Source organism: Bombus affinis, chromosome 10 (assembly GCF_024516045.1).
Source record: "Bombus affinis isolate iyBomAffi1 chromosome 10, iyBomAffi1.2, whole genome shotgun sequence".
NCBI lineage: Eukaryota > Metazoa > Arthropoda > Insecta > Hymenoptera > Apidae > Bombus > Bombus affinis.
Genome location: NC_066353.1, coordinates 9,907,331 through 9,932,944, shown reverse-complemented (window position 1 = coordinate 9,932,944; position 25,614 = coordinate 9,907,331). Strand labels below are relative to the sequence as shown.

General features: G+C 40.2%; 1 protein-coding gene across 4 annotated transcripts in view; it reads left to right on the top strand.

Annotated features, from left to right (window-relative positions):
• The window catches only part of LOC126921068 (ankyrin repeat domain-containing protein 6), a 133,487-nt gene that overhangs the window by 19,759 nt on the left and 88,114 nt on the right, over positions 1-25,614 (top strand). For 2 of the 4 annotated variants that reach the window (XM_050732281.1, XM_050732282.1), the window contains 2 exons: positions 20,215-20,320; positions 22,819-22,917. In XM_050732281.1, the coding sequence (XP_050588238.1) occupies positions 20,228-20,320; positions 22,819-22,917 (192 nt within the window). In that variant the 5' untranslated portion in view covers positions 20,215-20,227. Of the gene's footprint in view, positions 1-15,776; positions 16,505-16,613; positions 16,842-20,214; positions 20,321-22,818; positions 22,918-25,614 lie in introns of those variants that run through there. The other 2 variants (XM_050732280.1, XM_050732283.1) reach the window with 2 other exon arrangements.

Genomic DNA, 25,614 nt, shown 5'->3' with positions numbered 1-25,614 from the left:
ATCTTTGAAACTAAAATTACGTTTTTTTAAATATTTTTTTAGAATGACTTTAATGGATTGCCTTACTCGAAAGCTTCTCTTCAAACCAGTTCGCGTTTTTCCAATCGCCGAAAGTTTTTGCTTAACCACGCGAAAGATCGGTAGCATTTCCCGGAATTCATGTAAAATTACGCTCGTATTCCTTCGTTATTATTGTCCCTTGAACTGAGAAAGAACTGGCGTAAATGGCACTATCGTCTGATTTATAAAGTGTTTCTGTTTAAAGGTGGAACATGTTTATTTCCATCTTCGTTTCTCTCGATACGATTCTGCAGAAGTAACGTTCATGAATCGCAATTGAAACAATAACGAGCAGAGGCATCAGATACAAAAAACGAGAATGTGGTAACAAACCAGCGATTAGCAGCTCGGCAACTGCACTTTCCCTCTAATATGATCGCTCGGTGCAGTTTCATCGAGATCGATGATAAAAAGGGGTTCGGGGCGGGCTGTTATCGTCCCTCTGGTGAATCGTAAGAAACGCGACGAAAAAAAAAAATACTCTTGTTCTGTCTGGTTCTTCGTAGCGTGCATATCGACGGTTGTCGGACACGATACCGGTTTTACGAAGAGACGTTGATCTTGTTCCGCCGTATCTTCGGAGAATTACGCAATGCGTTCTCGCAAGATGAGGTGAATCTCACGTGTATCGTCGTTCGTCATAGATCTTCGATCATTTTGTCCGAAAATTTGACGGGGAATGACTCGAACTTTGATACGAATTCTCGACGAAAATAAATATTTAAGTAGACGCTTAATCACGATCGGTATCTGCGTGATTTTATCACTCACCGGGCGGTCTCCCTTTCTCTCTCTCTCTCTCTCTCTCTCTTTCTCTCTCTTTCTACCTGAAATACTTTAGTGGATATTAAGGATATTTCCGAGCTATCAGCGCAAACTTAACCGGTTAAAAACAACTGGTTAGAAGAATGGAAAAACTCTTAATACGTATACACAGGATTGCGAGTGGATCGTTTCCACCTATACTTAGCTTTTTAGTTAGCAACTTAATGGTTTTATGTTTGTTCGTTAGTGTGACTCGTACTCTATAGCGTGGAAATTCGTTTACTTTTGTTTCCTCACGATTGAAGTTAAACATAGGGCATTTAATATTCTTTACATGTTCGATAATAGTAAATAAAGTTGTATTATACAGGCTGTTATGGAATAATGACTAAATATATTAAGTCGAAGGAAGCGAAGCAAAGATAAAAGGAACGACAAAAGTCGATCTTGAACGTGAAACGACTTGTATACGACTGTACAAGAAACAAAATAAAATAGACGACTCGATCGTATCGCATACGTTTCTCTTAAAGAAACCGATCCAATAGTCTTGTATATCGTACGTTCCATTCTTTCGAACTCGAGCAATCATAACAGTTTCGATAATTGGTTTCGATTATCACCGATTATTACCAGATACCAACTGGAAGACGAATGGCCAAGAAAGAGTCATTACTATCGACCATTCTAATCGGGATATCGATGATCTTAACGAAGGTGAATCCGCTAATTACACGAGTCACGATCGTTCAACGATTTACGATCGCAACGAAAAGTAGAACTCGGGAGATCGATCGCGATCTTTCGCGCCGGTTGCCACCGGATCGCCACTCCTTTTTATTCGATCGGCATCTTTACTCAACCTTGGTAATTTGTACGCATTATCGTAACGCGATACGAAATTGTCGGCCAACTTTTGCTTATCGCTGGAGCAGCTCGCGCGAACGTGGGACGATCGGTTTGTGGATAACAGAGCGACACCGAAGTGCGCTTTAATTGGATTTTTTGAAAACGTTTAATCAACCAGCGTTGAACGCGTAGCAAGACTAACGATGAACTTGTATCGTAGACATTCCACGATTATCGCGTTTATATCGAACTAACGACACGATTGGTTACACGATTGGATTTGGAATACCTTAAAGTTTAAAGACGCTTGAAATTTTTCAGTATCGCGCGAATTTCAGGCTATTTCTCCCTATATTTCGATTTCCCTCTCGTTTTAGCAAGTGAAGAGAATTTGTTACGTCTTACGTGAATGCTCGACGCGCGATGAGATCTTTTTCATATTTCGTCGAAACCGAAGATGTTCGAAGAAAAATGTGATCGAATCGAAGATGATGAAGAGAACGTGATCGGAGAGTCACGTGTCGCTCAGTGACGAACAACGTTTCCTAATGTCCTTGATGTTCTACAATGTTTTTTTAAAATTCTAAACGATTGGTAGTCGCTGAACCAGTAGCTCCGAAAGTTCGTACGACGAGCGAACGAAAAAGAGTTGAGGCATAATGAAGAGGTAGCCGTATAAGAAATGTGTGCCAGGAATCCAATTAAACCGCTTTAATTCCCTTGCTATCTTAATCGTCGACTATTAAATTTAGCCCGCTACCTCGATAAAATGGCAAACTATGCCGCGATCATAACGAACCGGTCCAGGCTTCTAACAGGGAAACCACGAGCGTCGAAAGAAAGAACGCTCGTGCGCCGGATCATCGACAACTTTCGAGTAGAACGTGTACGTCATAATGCAACTTACAATCGAGAATTAAGCAATAATCGCGTGGACGTGGCCGCCGCGAAACCAAGAGCTGATTGATGGAATTGGTGATGTCGTCTGTAATTAAGTGCCGCGAAAACGGTATAAGTGAGACGTATATCAACGGACAGGAGTAAGTTAATGAGGCGTATGCATACATATAAGTGAAGTAAATGGGGAGAGACGCGTATTCAATCAACGTTCACGTTAAATTGCAAACGAACGCGAAATGTCCGCTTGGCCAAAGCGATCGCGGTTAATTGGTAATTACCTGGATAGAGATCGGCAAGATTATCTCGCTATTATGCCAGAAATGCTTTAGTCTATTCTTTTTATTGAAATTTAAGATTAAGATCGGAGATGGGATTGGTGATTAGAATGAAAAGTAATTGGTATTAAGGATAAAATAAAATAAAATAAAATGAAACGAAATAAAATTAAATAAAATAAAATAAAGTAAAATGAAAAAAAAAGAGAATGAAATATAGATAGTTGAATCAAGCAAACTGCTATCAATCTGTAAGTAGTATAGTCATTTCACTACACAGACAGATGGCTTCAACGCGCGTTTTCCATCGCAAAAATAAAAATTCTTAAGGTTTCGTCGATCCTTATCGGTTGTGGATTAAGGAAAGCAAATACGATACAAGTACATTTGCACGATTTACACAAAGCAAGTACATTTATACTTCTCTGTAACCGAAGCATGAACGTTATTGCGAACAAGTACTCCGGAACGTACGGCATTCGTCAACGATCAATGACCATACACGTTACGTTAATGTTTCAGAAGAACAAAGAGTAATTAAATTCTACCAGCTCTAAGAAATTTTTCTCCGAAGAAGAGAAACATAACGAGAGCATTGAAAGCGAGAAGAGCAATTTTTCTCCGCCATAAAGACATCATCGAACACCGCGTTCCTCGAGTTGGCCTGGCGGTTTTTCTGCGTCGAAAGGGAAAATGGTTTGTTCCGCGGCCATTCTGCCGTTAATTGGGAAAATGATTTTATCCGGAGGTCTTTACGCGAGCGCATAAGAGCGGATTGAAAGCGCGCGGAATCTGCGCGGCGTTGATCTTGCCACAGCCGAAAGAAATAGCGGACAATTATCTACTCATCCCTTTTACTACCGCGGGAACGAAACACGCTGGTTCACTCTGCTACGCATTCCTTTGCACTCCTGCAGTTAGCATTGCGCCGAGAATCGTCGATTCCCATGATACCCGATTCCCCGGTGGTGAGGTTTATTCGGCGAATTAAACGGGCAAATTACGGCCGATCCTCCTCGTAAAACATATCACGCTCTCTAATATATCGGCTGGGATATTAATATGTTTACCGAACGGTTCGAAGAATCCTTCTCGACTTAATCGAAAGGATTTACAAGTTGGTAGAAGCCAGAAGTTACCTCTTTTTATCTACGGGTTAAGCGAAATGATCCATACGGTTAATCGAGTCCGGTGTAACCGGCACGGAACGGCGTTACTCTGGGATTTCGATCACTCGATAAGTAGAAGCGGCTATATTAGTCAGACCGGCGTGTAATTTCTGTATCTAATCTGCCTTAATGTAGAAACGATTAAGTTTCCTTTCGAATAGTCGATTTATTTCAGCCATAGATTCATCGAGGACAGCAGAGTAACGTTGCTGAGTAACGAATACAAGTAACTTCTATCTTGCTTCCTTAAAGCGTCTTGTCTAACATTTGATCGTTTTTCAAGATATGTCGAGGTATATCTGAAATTGCTCGTGTTCTCGAAGCAAACTTGTACCATGCAGGCTACTGTCGTTAAACGTTTCAAATGAAACGAAGAGAAAGAAATAGTAGGAAGAAACAATTTCGGAAATTTGGAAACGACAGGTACGACGTTCCAATCGCGCGATATGAACGACAAGACTAAAATCTTTAGTGCGTAGACTAAAATCAAGCAACCGAATTCAAATCTAACTCGAACTATCCCAGCCACGGCGACCATTCGACGACGCTCAATTCGAAAGTCAATTCCTCTTTCCTCTTCTTTATCCCTTACTGCGAAGCCAGACTCGTTACCAGTTCGAAGTAACCTCGAACTCGTCTCCAGGTATATACGAAACTGTTTCCATTAGCACTAAACCATCGGATTTAATGCGAGCTTGGTCGTGTTCGTATCGTGCGTTCCAGTTCTAAGAACTCCGTGTCCATTCTTACGACGCGGCGGCGAGAGAGAAGCAGAGATTCCGTTTGTGTTGCTTTTGTTCTCCGTTTTGTACGTATGGTACACACGTGATAACGTGGCTATCAATATATTTTACCAGCGCACGTGCGCTGCTCGAGTGTTTGCCACGTGTTCCCATATACGGTCGTCCGGAGGAACCACTCCCATAGGAGGCGCAATTAAACTGTCCATCGAAGGTATTAACGGCACAAAGGCAGATGGAGAAATCCGCAGTCCTCGTCGCGAGAAAAATCGGTAAAATTAATCGCTAATCGGTCAACCGTGTACATAATAATTCGAATGGAAGGTTGGACGCTTATTAAAAATGACGCGAGGCGATGGAACACGATTCAAATTTGTCCGTTTTCCGCTTTCGACGGTTAATACGGTGATTTAATGAACAGCACGATGATTAATGAACGAGTTATCACTCGCATGGATTATCAACGTATCATAGGGGCCGCTTGATCGATGATTTCGACAGGCAAATTTATTAAATATAGGAATTTAACGTGAAATTGGATATCAGGAACTTGGAGATCGGAATATTACGCAGGAAAATATTTGATAATTTTCATTTATCAACTGCTAAGTGCGATAGTCGTCTACGACGATCATTTGTGTCCTTAGAAGACTTTAGAACGTTTTGAGCGTCGGACGCTGCGCGTATAGAGCGAAAGCTTGAAAAATTTTCGATTCTAAAAAAAGACAAAATTATATCATCGCTGGAAACAAATTTTCTTACACGTATTCGCGTGTGCTTTTGTAGAATAACACGAGTGGGACTCACGGAACGTGGACAGCAGCGTTTAAGATCGCGTATATCCAATTTAATTGTTCAATTTCAACGTGAGCACGCGAGATTCGTCTTTCCTACGTGATATCTCTCTAAATAAATACCGTACGAGGTTTATACCGATTTTTCTTGTTGAAGCAGAGATAGCATCGCGATTTTTCATTTCGTTTTTCCTTCGTCGACGACCCTGGTAGATGGTGGACATCGATCACCGTCAATTCATCGCCAGTGTACAATTTATCCTCCTGCGAGCCCAGAGATTATAGGAGTTGGGTGCCGCGTGCAGATTCTTCATCAGGATCGTTCTTTGACGTATAGTTAGGCTTGGCCGTGCGAGTTCCCTCCGCTTTTAATGACACTCGAAAACAATATGGTTTTATGGCCAATAAAATTCGCCTCGGCGGAATGTTGCGCGTGGTTTTTGCATTTCTCTCTTAACCTGCGTATTCCCGTGTGCTTTTCGTCTCCGGTTATCGCAAGCTATTAATTCCGAAGAAAAAATTATAACTTCAAGCGAAAAATAAGCGACATAAGATAAAAATAAATGAAATATCTTTTCGTTTGTGAAAAGGAGCAACGAGAAGTTTGCTTGTTTCAAAGAAATTAATTCTTTCCCATTTTTATTCTGTTAGATATACTTTTCATGTCGATTCTCTCGTTCTACTAGAAATAACGTGAATATCTATCTAGTTGTAGTTTTATAATTAGAGAAATAAAGATATTCTTGGAGAAAATTCTAGAAGAAGAAATAGATTTAGCCTTTTATTTTGCAAAGAAGCGACACAGTAGGCAACGTTTCACGTTTAAAGGCAGCGTTTAAAGTCAACTCTTCTCCTGTGTCATGGTTCGTGCGTACGGGAACGCTGATTCGGCGTATAGTCTATTTGCTGCATTCGCATCTTTTACATTCAGCATCTCTGGTATTACAAACGCGGTTATACACGAATCACGACGTAAGCGCGCCTTCTTGCCAGCTGTGATGACCTGTTTTGAGGTTTCGAGTGGTTAACAATAGTTCCACGAGGGATCGATATTGCGATCTTACCGACTCATGAAGCATACACTGGTAAGATGACATGAAAAGATCAGCTTAAAGGATGCTTTTAGCCCGTTCGTTATTCAGTCTGTAATCAGATTTGCTGGAACGTGTCCGTTTTGCTCAGCATTGAAAATGTATAACGAAGGTATCGGAAGCATCGACTGACATTCTCACAGCAGTATAAACGTGAAAAGTCAGATCCAGTTTCTTTTACGTTCATTTAACGGTTCCTTAACTCTTCGAGGAATATTCGTGAAATAATTGCTGTTGAATTTCATCCTACTTCTTTGTTATAGACAAGGCTGTCGTATAAAGAATAAGAAAACAATGGATACGATCGGATAAGATTCGAAATGTTTCGTAAATTAGAATTGCAAAACGGCGAGATAAGTGGTAGGATAAATTCGTTCGTTAATTAAATGCTTCGACGCGTTAGTCGGTGGGTGTACGTAATGCGATCAAATATTCGTGCCAGTCATCGTTGGAATACAATGGATTTTCATGGCCGATGAACTTGAACATAAAACGATTACGCGCGCTAAACTTCTGTCTTCTTACACGGATATACTTTTCGTATTTTTTCTACGTTGCCATATATTTATGAAGATTTTCTTCAAGACGCGCGTGTTACATGTTTGGAACATCTTTCATTTTTTATTTCCAAAAGAATAATTCCAAATATTGGGTTGGCAACTAAGTGATTGCCAAGCCAATAATTCCATCGATCCGGCTTTCGGAAGTCTCAAACGTGGAGTCGATATTTTTATAAAACAATCGGGGACTGTCGTGCAATTTTAACGAAACACGAGGACAATACCGTTCTCGAACAATAAGATCGATACTGGTTCCGCGTGTCCACCGAAGCTACGCGAATCCTATGCCAGGCCCTTTCTTTTTCTTCCGTGTCTCTGGCTGCGTATCGCCACTTGTTATCTGCCTGTACACCTCTTGCAGTCTCATCGTTCTCGACGTTGTACAATTGGCATACAATAGTGCGTATAGAATTAGAATCGGCGATATGCCGCTTTGTACTCGTTAGGAATCGACTTACGAGCCCGACGATGCAACCCGGTTCTATATTGATGTACCTTGTACAGAACGATCGCGATGTCTATCGTAACTTTCGATGTTCGATGCTTATTCTCTATCTGCTTCGACTTCCACGCACCGTCGCTTTTTTCTTAGTTCGTACCAAAACTTTTAAATTTCTCCAGATCACGATTTATCCTCTACAGCGTAGAATTCCTATGACCATTCGTGTACGTCGCATTGTTCCGTGTTATACCGTTCCACCCTCGCACGAATCACGTTTCAAAGCTCAAGGGTAATGTTTCCAGCCAAAACATTACAGGCGGTAGAGCCTATAGTATACAAGACGAACTTGAAGAATATCGCGAAAAAGCGACTGCATTTTACTCGGATCGAAAGGTAAGCTTAATCTTCTAAATTTATTTCGTTAGTGTTGAAGTGGTCACCACTTCTAAGAAAACTCTACATCTGGTCTTTTTAATTTTCTCAAGCACTGAGGCCATCGACAGCGTATAGACAAAAGACTGGGACGAAGGCGGATCATAAACAGTAGACAGGCGACGTTGGCTTCGGGGTTTTCAGTTATAGGGTAACCCTTTCCTACTTGTAATTACCCTTCTGTATTAAAACATATTTCCTACCTTACAAGTTATTCACGCGTTTCTCTGCTTATACATCTAATAACTTCAACAGTTAGTGTTTGAAAATTGTACACGGTATAAATCGCGTAATATCCCTACGAATGGCTTGGCAAGATAGAACTCGTCAAAATAATCAACGATAAGATTAAAAAAATACGACGATACAGAAATCCAGAAGCAGTGGATCGAAAGTCAATTACGAATTAATATTACCCAATATGGTTCACCGTCCTGTCTTTACGTCTATCAATAGGCCATTGGAAACAAGTTTTCCAGCGATTACTCGCCGAAATACATCCATCGAGGGCTGATTTACCCGGCATTGGGCAATTACGGAGAAGAATCCGGCGAGTTGGCCGCGATCTCGCCTCCGATAACGCGTGACAGAGTTGTTCGTTTCTCCGTCAGGGTATATTACGCCGGACCGTGGCTAATAATTAATAAAGACCTTCGTATGGACCAGCGTGGCATTAAGTCGTTAGAACCGGTGAAATCGATTGGAAAATACTTACAACGGCAATTTTGTTAAGCTGGTGCCGATAACGTTTGATGGCGAGGCAAAACCTGAATGTAACCGATCATATTGCAGCTGGTATCGATCGCCAACCACTATGATCCGTTCTCCACTGTGGTTTGCGATCATCGATATCGCGGTTAAAATAAATAGACTGGAATCCTGAGCCGCGGCTCGATCCTCTACGGACAACCACGAGAACACAAAACGCGTAGGACAGTGCCGGTCCAAGGATCGTTGTTTGTTTCGTGGCGTCGCTTCAAATATCGGCTTCAAATGTCGCTTCAACGTATCGTTGGATAGCGTCGTTTTTTATCGTTTTGGCAAATGCGTGACACGTTTGTCGAACGTTACAATTAAATATCGATCTATTCATCAATGTGCAGAAGAGAAGTTGAAAATCGGAATGGTCGAATCCTCTTTCGAACTCGAATTACCGTTGCCAAGATCTCGCGTGATCTCGAGCGATGCTGATCTATCGATGGTAACGATTCCGCGGATAACGTAATCTTTAATAATAATAATAATACTCTTGTGACTATAATATAATAAACGGCGACGGTTATGGTCCGCATCGCATTCATGGTCAGCACGCACGATGGTAATCCAGACACTAATTAAGAAACCGGTAATGCCGGGTTACCACGGCTATTTAATAACTCAATATATGTAATTATCGATGGATTATTTAATTTCAGTCGCAATTGCCTGCAGATGGTACCACGTCGCCACGAGCCTCTGCATTGTTCTTGCCTTGCGATGCGTTCATGCGTGCACGCGTTTTCGCGACGTTACCTAGGCGTGGCTGCTTCCTTTTAATTGCGTTTCATGATGTGTTACTCGATCCACAAGATTAATATCGCCATCTATATACTCGAAGATTTATAGCTGTTATAAATAGATATTCAAAATCAGTCGTTGTAAGACAGTTATCGGATGTTGTAAGATCATGCCATTGGCGTTTCTGTTAGACAGACAGCAGCATGAAATACTCGTCGTAACGTCATTCGGTAACAGAAAAAAAACCTACATCCAGACAAGCTGCAGTCTCGTACGGCTGGCGTATAAACGTGAACTCGATAAAGGGATGCTAGGTAACCGCAGATAATTCAGGTAGCGAGGGAGAGAGAGTCCATTGAAGCGTCTCGCTTGTATTCAAATTCGACGTTCACGAGCGTGACCGTGTCACGTAATCGATAGGTGAGCACCAACACGCCGGATGGGGTGCGTCGTCCTTTTAAAGGCAGGACGTAATCTCGCCCAACCACGTCAGTCATTGCCTGTGCGTTATCTCGGCCGCATCTCGTTGACTCTATTTCCCATCGCCGTTTAACCCTGCGGCATCGCGATAGACGCGTGTTTTAAACGCGTGCTTCGATGCACACCTGCCTATAAATCCGCTACCCGGTTACTACAAGCACCGTGTGTTCCCTCGATTCACCTGTTGATTCCACCAACGACCATGTTTTGCGCGTTACGTGTGTATGAGGTTACACGATGAAATGACTGAAGTGCAACCATCGAGTTTTCATGGGATGTGGGACGATTGAGGCGTACACGTGGTTGAATATCCGTGGAATCTTGGAAGGAAAGTTTCTTTGAGGTGAAAGTCATCGCGAAGACGATCTTTTCCCGTTACACGTATAATTTGAATCGTAAATCATCTAATTACCTATCGTATTAATTTTACTTCTGAGATTCGTATCTCGAAGGTTGTAATAACGAACGTAATTAATGTGTGTTTATAAATTTCAGCTAGTAATATAGCAAGTAATTTGTTCTTTTGAGAAATCGTTTAACAATTCGTTCGACACTCGTATTCGCGATAGAAGTATAATAAGACTTTATTCATCTTTCTTTTTTGCTATTTAATTGCATCCCTTTAATACGGAGTTCAATGAGAAACGCAAGGCCATCGTGACACGATTGAACGCTTCTACTAGGGTAACCCAGTTTTATGGAACTTGCAGAAGAAATTATATCTCGTTACATATTCCTCGTTCCTTCTCAATTCCATTCCTGACGTTCCCGTTTAATTACGATGTCTTTCTTTTTGTTTTTCGTATTTCCACTTAATGAGTATTACGTGGCGAAATTTCTCCTTCGTGTCGAACTTGATCCACTTTTTATTGAAACTAATTAAGATTTCTTTTGACTCGCTTGAAATTTCATCTCTTTTTAAGTAATCGCTATACCGTTATAAGCTTCGTCTCTCCTTCTATCTCTTAACTTCCTTCGGCCAACGAATAGACAGACAAACTGCGTTTACTTTCAATTGACAATATATAGTTAAAACGAACAAACGTGATAAACTTCAACGCCATCCATAGACCCAATATACCAATACGTTTAGAGGCTGAAGTTCGTTCAACTAATAACGAAGCATCTTATGCAATCACAAGGAACGCAGGAGCTGAAAGTATAAAAAATGCGAAAGCATCTACAAAGACTTCCGCGTTTCCATGAATATTCATTAATCAACGGCGATCATCAATTCTCCGCACGAAAAATTTACATACTTAGATCTTCCATCGACCTTGCAGAGAAATTACAAAATTGTGAAAAAGAAACGTATAAACCGCAATATTTAACTTGCCGACTCAGTGTTATCGTTACTCGTCAAATTATTACGTCAAATTATTACGCAAGAGGACCAAGTTGTTGTCCTAAAATTTATAATCATACGATATATAACCATAGAATTTGTAGAATTTCAAAGGAATCCACGAGACGACAAGGACGAACAAATCGTTTCAATTTTCCCTGTTGAATGTCCCCTGGTTTACAAGCTCGCTCGAACGTCGAACGAATCGACATGATCGGCGACGGGTTGGCGTCGATACGCGGAAAGAACGAGACGCCTGTGCATAGTGTGCACGCGGCTGCTATGCAAATATGTTACAAATAGTACCGGGAACAGCGTATTTGAAATGCCAGCCGGTATCTGGGCTCGTGGATCGGTTTTGACTGAATACCTCATTAGAGCGGGACACCGGTTCTCGGTAAAACGTCGTTAGGCGTATCCTACGTTCGGTTCGTTGGCGGACTTCGCTTTCCCTCCGTTGAAATTCCGTCACGGCCGTTTTTGCCATGCTGCCGTTTAAGGTAAATAAATTAAGCACGGTTGTCCGATCGTGTAAAAACGCGTCGAGTTCGTTTCTTCGTATTATCCTTGCCGCTATAACGGCTACATAATGGATTGGTCACGAATTTTTAACGCCAGAAGTAAACCATTTGTTGGACGCGATGCAAGCTTAAAGTTGTTGATTTTAGTAATTATCAGGTTACGTGAAATAATTGATCCGATAATCGATGGAAACTATCGAATATCAATTCGGCAATGGAATACCCTTTTGCTTTAGCGAAGAAAAACAGACACGGATAAGGGTAATTTTCGTTGGAAACTCGTTATCTATCGTGGTGGAAGGTATTTCGTTTTTATCTGCACTTTAACAATGGTAGAACCGAACGTGATATTCGAGCAATCTCATCGAAGACTTTACGGCGCACCGGTAAAGCTATTTGAACCATAATGGTTTTCTGTTTCGTTCGAATAGGGAAACGATCGTAAAACCGTCCCGTTTGCATGGCATTCGTGTATATCTTCATTTTCATTCGTTTCCATTGGAAGTTCAATCGCGATTTCAGTCGTATCGCGGAGGTTTTCACGGTGATACTTAAAGGCGCCTAACGATACCGAACACGATTGTAAATAAATATTGCGATTATAACGAACGCATCGCAGGGTATTGCTCCTTTTGGTTACAATAGCGAGCTGATAGCCCTTTTCTTGCCGATGGAGCGAGAAGAACCGGTTTGCGTACGCGTCGACAACCTTGGGAGTAGAACAATCGAAATTACTTGCAGCCTGCCATTAACGTCTCGCGAACAGATCAATTTTTTCTTAATCCAATATTTTTGCCACTCTAAAAGACTCGTTATTTCCTTATGTTCGTAGGTAATAACAATTTACGTTAGGTTTAACCTACGGCGCTGTACAGAAGGTTCTGGTCAGATAGGTCGTTCGCTTCGTGGTCGAAAGAATTTTCGCTCGTACTGGCTATAAGGACGTGAAAGATAAACGAAACTGCAATGTTTAACTACGTAATATTAACAAGATTGTCTTAAATATCGTTTCTTGCCAGTTCTCCTACGTAAACTAATAAGATCCATCTGTCTATCGACACGAACGAAATCGAACAGCGTCTAAAATTAAAAAACCTAACTCCTATCGACTCCTATCAATTGCCTACGATCTAGCGATACTAATCGAACGGCAAGACTTACAATACCCGGGTACTGTTCGTAATTTCTACCACCCTCGCCGTCTTCTATGCGATTGAAACTAAACACGCAGCCGTAGCACGTGTTCCGCCAAAAAGCGCGATTCTCCAAACAACGCTGACCGCGAGAATACACGGCGTCCCGGAGAATTCAATTTCACGAACAATTCGAAACATTCAGAAAATCACGGGTGGAACACGCTCGAAACAACTTGGCTTGTTTCTTGCCAGCGGCTCGGTTGATCCCGTGGTCGTGGATCGGCGTCAAGTTGATTTCTCAGTCGTAGCCTGGCCAGTCGAGGATGAGCATTTAATTGAACGCTTTGTTCTCGATGGTTTTTGCCGCTGTAGCCTCCGTCTGATTGGTCCACCCTGATCACGGAAGGAATGTTCTCCTCGTTCGAGTTTCTGTCTTGGTAGACGGATAACGCAGGGGAGACATTCTTATCTCGCGGGATCTCTAATTAAAAGATTTCTCATTGCCGCCTTCGCCTTCGGGTAGACAACGAGAAACGGGGCGTTCGATCGTCGGGATGCCGACGACGGATGCCGATGCCAGCCGTTAATCGACGCCGATTCCGGTTAATCGGTAATTAGCGATGCGGATGCGGCATCCAATCGCCGCTCGAATGATTGAAAACGATGGATCGTTGCTTGTTCGGTTGGAATAGACGAGGGTGCTTCCCATCCGCGATTCGACATTGTTAATTGAAATCTGATAGAGATTGACTGGTAGCTTCGTCTGCATCGGTAATTTTGTCGTTTGCGATTTCACCGCCTGGTTTAACTCTTCGCATTCGATATTTAATACTACGTAATCTGCGTCGAATTTTCTGAACGCAGATATTAGATTCTATGGCTTGGCAGTATATAGGAGAAGAATCTGAAATAATAAGAAAAAGACCAGTTTGAGATATTACGTAACGTTTAATAAAGAACGCTAGTCAAAGAAGAGGTAGCAAACGTACGTCGTTAAAGTCTTGCATTAAGAGAAATCGCCACTGGATTTCACTGTTTCAAAGGAACCTCTTGAAGTAAAGTTAAGATAAATTGAAGGTTCAGCTTGTAAATTTCATACTTAGCTCTTTTATTGCGATATCAGGATCCTAAAGGGCAACTCGTTTGCAACCGAAATGATCGCGCATTTCGCGCGCATTCTTCGCTTTATTCGACCACCTGGCAAATTAATTACGACCCGGTCGGGCAACAGGGCGGTATTATCTAAATCATAATTTGCCAGCATCATTGATACGACGTCAATTAATAACATTACCGCGTTTAATCATTTCACGAGTTATAACCAAAAGAAACACGCTTCGTTCCCGTTTTGCATATTCCACGGTGTTCGGAGTATTTTAATTAGCGTAATGGATGGCTGACGATTTCTTTCGGGTACGCGGTGTTTTACCTGTGGAAACAGGGTCAGAGATGCCGCGAACGAGGGCCGAGGTCCTGTTGGATATGTACGGACACGCAGAAGGAGGGATTTCTCGTGCGTACGTGATGTAAGTCCACTGTAATTAAGAATTCCATTTTACTTGGTAAACGAGAAGAGAAATCGGCTACGTGTACGGTCACCAGAAAACGTTTCTGTGTAGGAAACTAGTGTCTTTGATACGTGGAAAATAGTGTCGTCTATTAAAAATATCTTTCAACACCTATAACTTTGTCAATTTCTAGAGTTTACACGTATATTTCTACAAGGTTCTGCGTGTATACTTTTGAAACTATATTTTTTAAGAAATTGTAAAAGATCAGTTTTATTAAGATCCTTAACGGAATATTTTCTCAAACGATCTGTGATCTTTGTCGCAACTCTATTCCACGATCTATCAGTTAGTATCTGGTGCACATGGCATGCAAATAAATGACGGAGAAATGTTCCACGATGAAATTAGACTCTTTGGAACTTTCCCCGATATAACAGGTGCTGCGAGGTCCCTACAGAGACGATAATTTTCTGTGCGTTCCACGACCGTTCCCCGTGTAATTATTAACCAAAGACAAGCGAGCCAAGAAAGTATGCTTTATGAGCCTGTCTTTCGAGCAACTGCCGCTGATTACGGGTACATCGGTTGATCGTTTGCGGTCGTGATTCAAGGCTTCTTGCGTCGATTTCTAGCAAACCGTCGCTTTTCCGTTATTCCTCGCGTCGATCCACCGTTGATTGAATGTTTATCCGGTTTACGGCCATTGCGATTAAATTTTGTTACCTTACCTGGCGATCTTTTTCTTAACTCGGTCGATGTCTTTGCTCAAAGTTGTTCTTTAATTTCGAAATGTTCGAAATTATCAAAGTCGAATAGTAACATAGTTTTCGTGGAAAAGTTACTTTCTATCGATCATCGTAAAATATTTTTATTCGTATAGAAGCGAATTTTTGGCATAATTTACTTAAAAAAAAAACGAAAGACGATAATTTTGACGCTATTTGACTAATCTTACGCTAATGGACCGTGTCAATTGTAATTTTTAGTGTCAAATACAATTCGTTTATTAATGCAGGCTCGCTATAAACATCCATTTTTACTTTTTACTTCAAACCCTCGAAACATTTTCCTTCCTCAATGAGTTTCTTATTTTCATTTAAGTTATCCAATGCGCACGTTAATAAAAACGTTGGTAGTTAGACAAAAGAGAATTTTCTGCGAAGGAAGATACACTGTAATTAAATTCTTCGAAAGCCTAATTGGAAGAAAGGATGATTTATGAGGTTGTTTTCGACGAAGTTCCTTATTGATAGCATTCTTGATTTAGATCGTTGCTCGATATTTACTTCGTTTTTCCGATGAAACGATAGCGTAATCCAATAAAGTCAGGCATAGAAGACGTCTATTTATATCGATCGTATCATCGTTTGAATTTCCTTCGTCTTAATTCCGTCTCGAATTTAGCGCCACATCGATGTTTAATTTAACTCGTTTCTCCTCGCTTCTTCTTCGTGTCTGTATCTCTTCGGACATCTTCTTCTTAAAATATTTTGTTAAGGCGTGTGAAAGACGCGAAAAATGTTAACATCATATCGAATACCAAAACCAATTATTTAAAAACAGTACGGTCAATTTAAAGCTAAATTACAATCTAGAAAAGATTATTGTATCGGGTGTTTATAGGAATAATTGGAAACAGCGTAGTGGAAATAGCACATTTACGTTTTGGAAACACAACATACACATTTGGAAACACACACACGAACACATTTTCTGTTTTGGAAAGATTACTAGACATTACGTTTTGATTTTCGCGCCCTGCTACCTCAGATCGCAGCGCCACGCGCGGTATAACATTGCATATCTTTACAACGCGCGTTTCGACACATGTGAGGTGCAATAACGTTAAGATTAACAAATATTATATTCTCAATTCGCTTTCTAACAAGAATAGTGGTAGAATATTCGTCACGATTGTTAGTGCTGTCGGAAGTTTGGTAAGTTACTGTTTAAATGACAAATTATTGCTTTTCCTTCGTATTTTGGTACAGTTGATAACGAGCTCGAAAGGTTGTGTTATATATTACGTTCTTTTTTGTTCTCAAGTTATTAAGCTATGTTGTCGGATACGGTGGTTGGTTCGATGAAAGACGCTTCTCCTTTACTGATCACGATGACGAAGGATGGATACGCGATAATTAAATCGCCGCTGGATCGGGAGAATAAGGTGGACTCGTTGATTGCACAGGTCGCTTGATTTATATTCGATCGAAAGAAAAATTAAACAGGCGGTTTCGCGATAAGTGGAGTATGGAGGATATAAGTTTCTTTATGGTAAGTGTTCAAATTCTTTCGCGAATCGCTATAAATATTTGAGTAAAGAGAACAGATTGAATGGTCATTTGAATTGTCCACTTGTTGGATATTAATTTAATTCAATTTAATTTAACCGTCATTTTTCCAGCATAGTAATTTGTCCCGTGGTGTTACATTGACATAACTCTGCATACATTGATAAATGACCCAATCAACAGGTTAATATTTAAGCTTAACTTCACGATGCCGATATAATTAAGGGAATATTATATACTATATATTATCTTGAATTTTTTACGTACGTAGTTTTAATCGAAAGTAGCCGGAAGCAAAAAGAGCAACATTCGTTTCGTAAGTAGAGTCTGATGTGGGAGAATTATCATCGATTTCTCAAATATCGTTTAACGAGGTGTGATTGATCGATCGTCGATATCGGGTTACGATACGTTTCGTATAAATTGCGTGCAGGAAATTTAATTATTGCGATGAATGCGTGATCGTCTAAACGAATCGAGTATCCGCCTATTAATTTACTATAATTTTAGAACACAGTTGTATACATGTTCGGGGAGCGGATACTATTCTTTGCCTAGTATTGTAGATCTCCACTTAGCGTGGTCGGGTCGTTGAGAGAAACCGCGCTATCATTAATCAACGTCGCCCCTTGAAAGTTTCGTATTATATCGATGCACTTGCTCGCAACTGTATATACGCGTGTCTACGAGACGTTTCACTTCGATTCACGATGAACGGTACTGAGAATTTAATAGATTATGGCATGGATTGTCATTGCGAAATAATCTATCACGACGGAAGAAGGTTCATTGTGAATATACAGCAAGTCAAGCGAATTAAGTAAGAGTATCTTCTAAGGGTTAATATACGAAAATTCTAAAGAATATTATAGCAGAGGAAAGGGTGGAATCTAAGGTTATTACCACCAAGTATCTTAAGACTAATTAAACTTCCGATGGAAGCCTTCATCTACATCGTTAATTTTACAAAGATCGTTTACGACGTTAATGAACCGAAGCACATACATGCAAATATAACCGTATTCCCTATTCGAATTACACGACTGGTATACCGAATAAACGTGCTTGCATCGCTTTCAACGCCATTCGCCACTTTCTCATAGGCTAATGATTTTCGCTTATCGTAGGAAAACCGAATATTATATAATTTTGCGTTTTATGAGATGGCTCGCTCGATAATAAGAAAATGAGAGTAGGGGGAAAAACGCGTAATCTGTTGTATCAATCAGTTTGTTTAATACCCTATTTTCTTTTTCTATCATTTCTTTCTCCTAGGTTCTTCAAAGGACGTCTGGTCGAGGGGCGGAGGTCTTAATAAATACCGTTCAACTCGACATCTCCTTATTAAACGAAAACGAGAAAATTGTAACGCACTTGCGTCGAGGATGCTCGCATTTAATGTTCCAGGTGGTCGTTTGATATTATATGTTAATCATCCTTTTCATTTTAATGGAATAGCGGCAGCAAACTATAACTTGCGCAACGAAAGTAAAGCAAACGCTTATTTCGTCGGATCATCTCATCATACGGAGGCCAGAAGCATAAATATTTTACAAGATAAAGCTAAATTAACGTAACAAATAAATTAATATTATTTCTTACAAAACATCGTGACTATTTCACGTTGAAATACTTTCTCTTAGCTGGCACGGGACGTAGAAATTAGAAAATCAACGAAAGTGGACTAGTATGTTTTCTACAGCGATTTTTATAAACGCGTCTGATTTGGGTCTGCAAAATTAGTTGGAAAAAATTAAAGGATACGTGTACGAGTCATTTAATATCGTTATAACGAGTGACTCAGAAACACAGGGATCATTCAGCAAGTATTTTTCCTCTCGACTCACGAATCCATCGCGTCCATTGTCTCCGAAAACAATGGTGGCCTGTATCATTGTTCCCTTTATAGAGGATGCGCGTCGTTTTCTTCGTTGTCACGCCCTTTCCGTCCTTCTAATGAAGATCTGACCGCCTGGATTATGAATGCGATTCTATGTGTAATATTAATTTGATCAGAGGCGTGCATATCTTCCAACCGTGTCGAAAATAATGTGCTTGAAATGCGTTAAGGCAGGGCTTTTGTTATTTATTATACAATGTGTTTGTTTTGTCCGAACTATATGTATGATGGAATATTTCATAATTGTTATTGGAACGTGTAATTGTTATTGTTAATGGAACGCGTTGAGCTAGGGCTTTTGTTATTTATCACACAGTGTGTTTATTTTATTCGAATTATATTTATGATGGAATATTTCACAAGAGGCTGAAAGTATCGATAAAATATTTATTTATACATCTTCTATTACAATTCACAATCAGTAGGTTGTTGAGAGTTTCGGTATACTATGTTTCATCGCGAATTATTACCTTGTCAAGATGTAAATTGGTATCATAGCTGGGTTTATAAGATTTATTTTGAGTCTCTGGATGATTCCAGACATTCGACTTCCTGTTGCTTAATTGCCGCAATGAATATGCTACGGATTTTTGCATCCGTAAATACGGAGAGCCTCGAATTCGCAGAAATTCACCTGTTGGTTTTCTTCCCTTTCTATATAGCATGTGCGTAATGTCCTTAACCGGTTGACATCCGGCGGAAACCTGAATTCCCAGCTTTATCTGTTACAAGTTTCGAATCGTGCATAGTGATAAAACCTCGTAAGGAAAAGGTTACTAAGAAATCATCCATGAATGTTACGAATGTAATGTAGCGATAATTGACTTCGGATGCCAATTCATTAACTAACAGACTACTTCATTATGTTAACGATGTTTCCAATAGCTCACGAAAGTACTTGATGAACACTCGTCATAGAAAGCTGTTACGCGTATGTCGCGTTTCGAGTAAATATCTTGTAACTCTTGTGTACATTTTCAGATTTATTTCAAAATTCACGAATGCAGCGACAACAGCGGGCAGCTCATTCCAATGCTAATAAGATTTCAAAATCTTTCGTATAACACGCATAGTATATTTATCTATGAAAGATTTGCACGAGCGTTGGAATACCTTCGCGAGTTATTTTATAATTTCTGTCAATTTCTTTGCTTAAGAAAAATGTAAAAATTGTCGTTGAAAGGTAGTAAAAGTTGCTCTTTAAATATCTATCTCCCGTTTTCTTTTTATCGTATCGTCGCTGTCGTTGAGTCTATAGGAAAAGGGAATCGTTTCGAAGGAATCCGATTCGATGAAACATAGAAAAACCGAGATCGTTCGCCGATTCGATGATCTTGTTCCGAAAGAAACTCGCGATACCGGCGTATTTGACGTAATAATCTGCACTGGTTGCACGAAAAGCAGCCGTTTTAGATCGAATTCCTCTAATGACAGTCCATTTCCTTTTCTTTTGCAGATGCGTGGCTGGAATGGCAGAAAAGTTACGCGAGGCGGCCGCACGTGGCGACGTAGCGCGAGTTGCGCGACTCCTCGACGAAGATATTAAACCACTGCCGGACGAAGTGAGTCTCCTTCTCCGTTTTTTCCCTTTATCATCGACCAGATCTTATTTTTTTATCGTATCGTCGCGACGAAGCTGTTGCGGTAAATTACTTAGAAGCCACATTGATCCAACTCCATAATCTGAAAGATACAGAGAATCGACCATGTTACAAACGCTGTTGCTTCTTCTCGCGATAAATGAACTTGTGGAAGTAAGCAACTTCTTTCACGCTCGTTTCTCATTATAAAATTCGGCACGATCGATCAAAATTATGCAAAGGTTGGAGAATGACAGATCGAACTAACGAAATTATTTGGAATCGATAGATTTGGCATCTGAGCAGCTCGTCTCGTGCGAGAGGATCCTCAAAAGGAGAAGTCGATCGTTTGCAAAAGAGATTTCTAAAGATGCGAGTTTGGATGACCGTTCGGCCCACTTCTAATTATAGCACGCCAAGTCATAGATTGATCGAGCCCGGGTTTCATTAGAGGTATACGAGCCTGAGAATGTAGTATATTAATTACATTACATATTTACATCTGGGGTTGTGACAGTCGCCGTCGGTGGGAATGTAGATAAGCGTGTTCGGTGTGCATTTGTCAAAAGATTGTCTGGAAGCCTGCGGGGAAACGTTGCCCGATTATCCACGCATTCATTACAATTACTTCTTCCTTAATTGCGCCGATGAAATTAATCGTCGTGCGGTTTTTTTTCCACTTCAGCCAGCGGCTAACTTCGAGCTAAAGTGCTTTATTATGCGAGAAGCCGACACGTTCATCGCGATTCATCGTCGTCGGCCAATGCACCGAATAATTGAAATTATATCGATCGACGTTTCAGACCGAACTGGCAGAAAAATAGCTTTCCTTCCTGATAAAATCACATTCGTTGGATTCTTCGAGTCTTTTTTCGCGATGATCCATTTTATCCCTTATCGTACTGTAGAGAACGAGGGAATTTAAAAATAAGGATATTCATCTTGAAGAATTCCTTATTTCTTTTTTATCCATAGAATACTCTGTTTATTTTTTTCTCCTCGATAATATATATATATACTCTCTATATGTGTTTCGTATTAGTAATTCATTTTCCAAATTCTTATTTTCTATATCAATTCTATACCGTTTTGCTCGTCTCTCTCCTTATCTGCTAGAATAATTCCGTTTCCTAAATATTCCATTTATTTTTCTAATCTTCGTGTCATATCGGTTGTACCTACATGTAGTATTTTCTACTAAACTTGTAAAGAACACTCTAACTTCAAACTTTATGGCTTTACTTGCCATCTTACACGTGGCAAGCGTTTCTCGAGTGATTCTTAGTTGAGACGAACGAATCGTACGGTTTCATAGGATCGCGATATTGGTTGAAACAGAATTTATGGTGGCTGCACGTCCAACGCGGTTGATTCATATACGCAACTATTTACTATTTGATATATTACGCTTTCTGCATCTAAGGTTGCATGGATAAGATATACTTCTTCATTAACACACGGAGTTAGTGCGCTCTTATTACCCGAGGCAACGAGCCACAACCTTACAGGAAATCTGAACATACATAGGTTACTCGCCGTGTCAAAATGATGTATACTCTCATTTGTTAAATTTGCGTAACCTATGTCTTTAACATCGGACAGGAAGAGGCATATGGTAGTACTAATGTGTCTAGTATTTAAGTCTAGCATTAAACAGTATTTAGTATCTAACAGAGATTAAAATTCCAATTTCGATCTAATTCTTCTACGCTGCCTTACGTTGCATCGTCTCTGTTCAAAGAAAAATTTACTTCGCTGTAGTTTTCCAATCTTTCTCTCGTTCCACGAGCGAGAAGTCTTTGAACGTTCTAAGAAAATCTGCCATAAAATGGTAACGAGAAATTACGCGTGTCAATAACGTTTTCTTCGTATTTTTCGCAAATTTAAGAAATCTTTCAAGGATAGAAAAGTACTATTCGGTCAAATGTGAATGGAGAAATGCAAAAATTGACGAGAAATTTATGTAAATAATAAGATCAGGGGAGACACGGCTATGTTAGTTGCAAAGATGCATCGGGTAGCGTCGCTTGAGCCCCTGTTCGGCTAATTAAGCCTGCGTCCTGTCTGATCGCAGCAGCTAATTCGACACGAGAAATGCGTGTGTTACAAACTGAAATGCGGGTACCTATTAATTACGTTGCTAATTGATCCTCTCGTGAATCACGAGCGGCGAGCAATGCTTAGGGAAACTTAATTCGCCGATAAAGTTCGCACTTCCCTTCTCCGCTCTTCTCTCGAGATAGTCTTTTAATTTTATCTATAGATTTGAAAGCTTCGCTGATGCTCCATTTCTCAAATCCTTTAGTTCCTTGATTTCTTCATTTCTTCATTTACTTATAACTATTAATTTTCACTATTTTACATTGTAATATTTATCAGAGTATCGCACTTTGTATTTACGATTAAAATCTGATTCAAGTATTTTATATTTCGAGTATGCTTATCCACGATGTTCATCGAAAATATATTTTCATTTACAGAATGGCAGAAGTCCTCTTTTATTGGCTGCGGCAGGCGGCCACGTGGATGTCTGCGAAACGTTACTTCTTCGTGAAATCGACGTCAACGCCGCGGACAATGTGAGTGAATATTTATTAATTCGTTTACTTGCGCAAAATTCTATGACAAATTTCGTTTTATGGAAGCTTCGTTCATACTGTAGCATCGTAAATAATTATAATTAGTTTATTAATGATAAATGGATTAAACGGGTGTTAATTAAACAGAAAACAATGGTTATTAAACACGAACTAACTGCAACAAACGTATAATAATTAAAACAATTAGATAATTAATTAACAATTCTCTTCAACGCAAATTCAACTCTCTCTTAACAACGCTAACAATACTATCTCGACAACGTAATCCACACTCTTTGATTTCTCAACTCATACTGCTGTTAAATCGTTTATCGTCCCCTAGCAACCCCTTGTCCTTTGTCTTAGCCTCATATCTCCTGTCTTAGCCCATGCTCAGCAACCCCTTGTTTATAATTGGCACCTCAGCAACCGCTTGTTTACAATCCGCACGACACTACAATACAGATAGATACAGTCTCGTAAATTCCAATAACTTTCTATTAAAAATAATCTTAAGAGACTGTTCTATTTAAGTCCGGTTGCGAGTTAAAAGTAAAATAGAAAGAGATAGAAAAATATTTTGAAAAATCATGGCGTGTAATTCGAGGGATAAAGAGCCTAAATTCCGAGCTGCGGGCAACCCGGGCTTCGCTAATAATTCACGAGCTTAGGTGGGTTGGTCCACGCGTCAGTCGCCCAATATATCAATACACCGTCTAATGAAGGGTATAGGGATAATTACACTTGTAATTGCTGGTTTACGTACTTGTCTTCCAGCTCATGCTCGTATCGCGTAAGTAGAAAGTCGTCGATGATATTTAATCGAATCCTTAATTCGATTTACAAAGAATAATTATCCATCGATTCTGTACAACCCACGGGCAACCATAAAACATTGCCGCGACGCGGATATTAAACGGAAAATTACACGTGTAGACTTTAATACATAGAAAATTGAGCGCTGCTTACAAAATTGATTCTAGACACGAAGAGAATAAAAATGTAGTACTAAAAGAAAATTTCTAAATAAATTCCTATATATTACAAATCAAATCGACAGAAATGTACCACCATCCTCCTCTTAACCGTTTGAGTTCCAGAGATCGTTGAAGAAACAGAGTCGAAAAATCCCGAACAGCGCGATTGCGTTTGTCTTATTCGTTACCTTATGAAATACATCTGTATTATTATATATTATATATAAATATTTCAAGCTTTGTTCGATAAAAATTATTCAGAAGATAACAATGAAATACAAAATACCGTCAGTCGTCCTTAGCGTTCAAATGTACTTGGACTTTTCGACACAGAAATTAAACAGTGCGATCGCGTTGCTTGGGACTCAAGCGGTTAAGAAAGAAAAAAAGAGAGGAAGGAGAGAAGAAGAAGAGGATAAAAAGGAGAGAGCTTAACGAGCCGAAAAATCTTATCGCTAACATGATCGAATTCCGTTGGTCTTAAAAAAGAGCACAGCTTCCCTTCTCTTGACTTATTATACCACTTTCTAAGCGATCCTAAGACACTTCGTATATAGAACGCTAGGGTATCAAGCGAAGACAATGATTCATTTGAAAGAACGGAAAAAGCAATCGGGATCGTCTGGAGTCTCGGTTATCGTGCAAGAAGATCCGGCTGGGTTCCAGATCGGCCACAATGCTTCCATTGCCGCGTTGACTGACGGCCAATCTTCTCTCGCCATTGGCCGCAGAACACGTTTGGCTAGATCCTACCAGCAAGGGGTATTGCGAGGTGGCTGTATTTAGAATCGGTGAGCACACCGCTGGTGGCCACCAGATATTCACACTAAATTCCCGTGAATATCTTCTTGCATCTCGTACGAACACAGTATTGCTCGCTTTCTCTTCGCTTTTTCATTATTTTTCGTCTATCGCGAATTTCTAGTCGTACACCGGTACAAGAGTTAATCGACAAAGCTGGAACGTGCGTGCTGAAAGATCGTATCTCGTGGGATTTAAATCGAACCGCGAACGTCAAACCCTTTAAACGATGTCCTTTTAATCACGACGAACGCGTTGATTAATTTCGACCGCAGCGGATTCGAGGAATTTATTTTTATGGCTCTCGATTAATTTTTCAGTTGCTTCCCGCTGTTACGGTAGCTGTTTTGATGACTAAATTTTTGTAGCGTGCACGGTAAAATGATCAGAATCGTGATACGAAATTCTATGTTTGTCATACGCGATTAAATCTGAATGACAAAAATCTTCCTTCTCAATTCTCCTCTTCTTCCATCCCAACGCATCTCCCAAGCTACGACCTTTAAAAAATTCTATATATATATAATATTCTCCAAAAAAAGAAAAAAGAAAAGGAAAAAAAAGACTCGTAATTTCTCTGTACTCGCACCTCTTACTCCAATCTTCGTGTCTCTCCTCGCCCTTCCATTGTGCTCACGAAAATATGGAACAACGATATGCAAACGCGAATAACATCGATCGAAAGGTTAATTGGTTTCATGGTTAAGCGGCTTAAAGGGGGGATCTTTCCGGCATCGAACCACGACTTTGGCCGTTTTTTTGCAACTGGCTATGGCGGATGGTAGCTACGGGGCCGTTATGTACACGTATCTTTTGTCTGCATAAGGCAATCCGGTAAGGAACGTTGCTACGGAGAGAAGGTTGTCTGTGTATCTGCAAATGAAAGATCGATATTTATTGGTGTCCGATCGTAGAAATC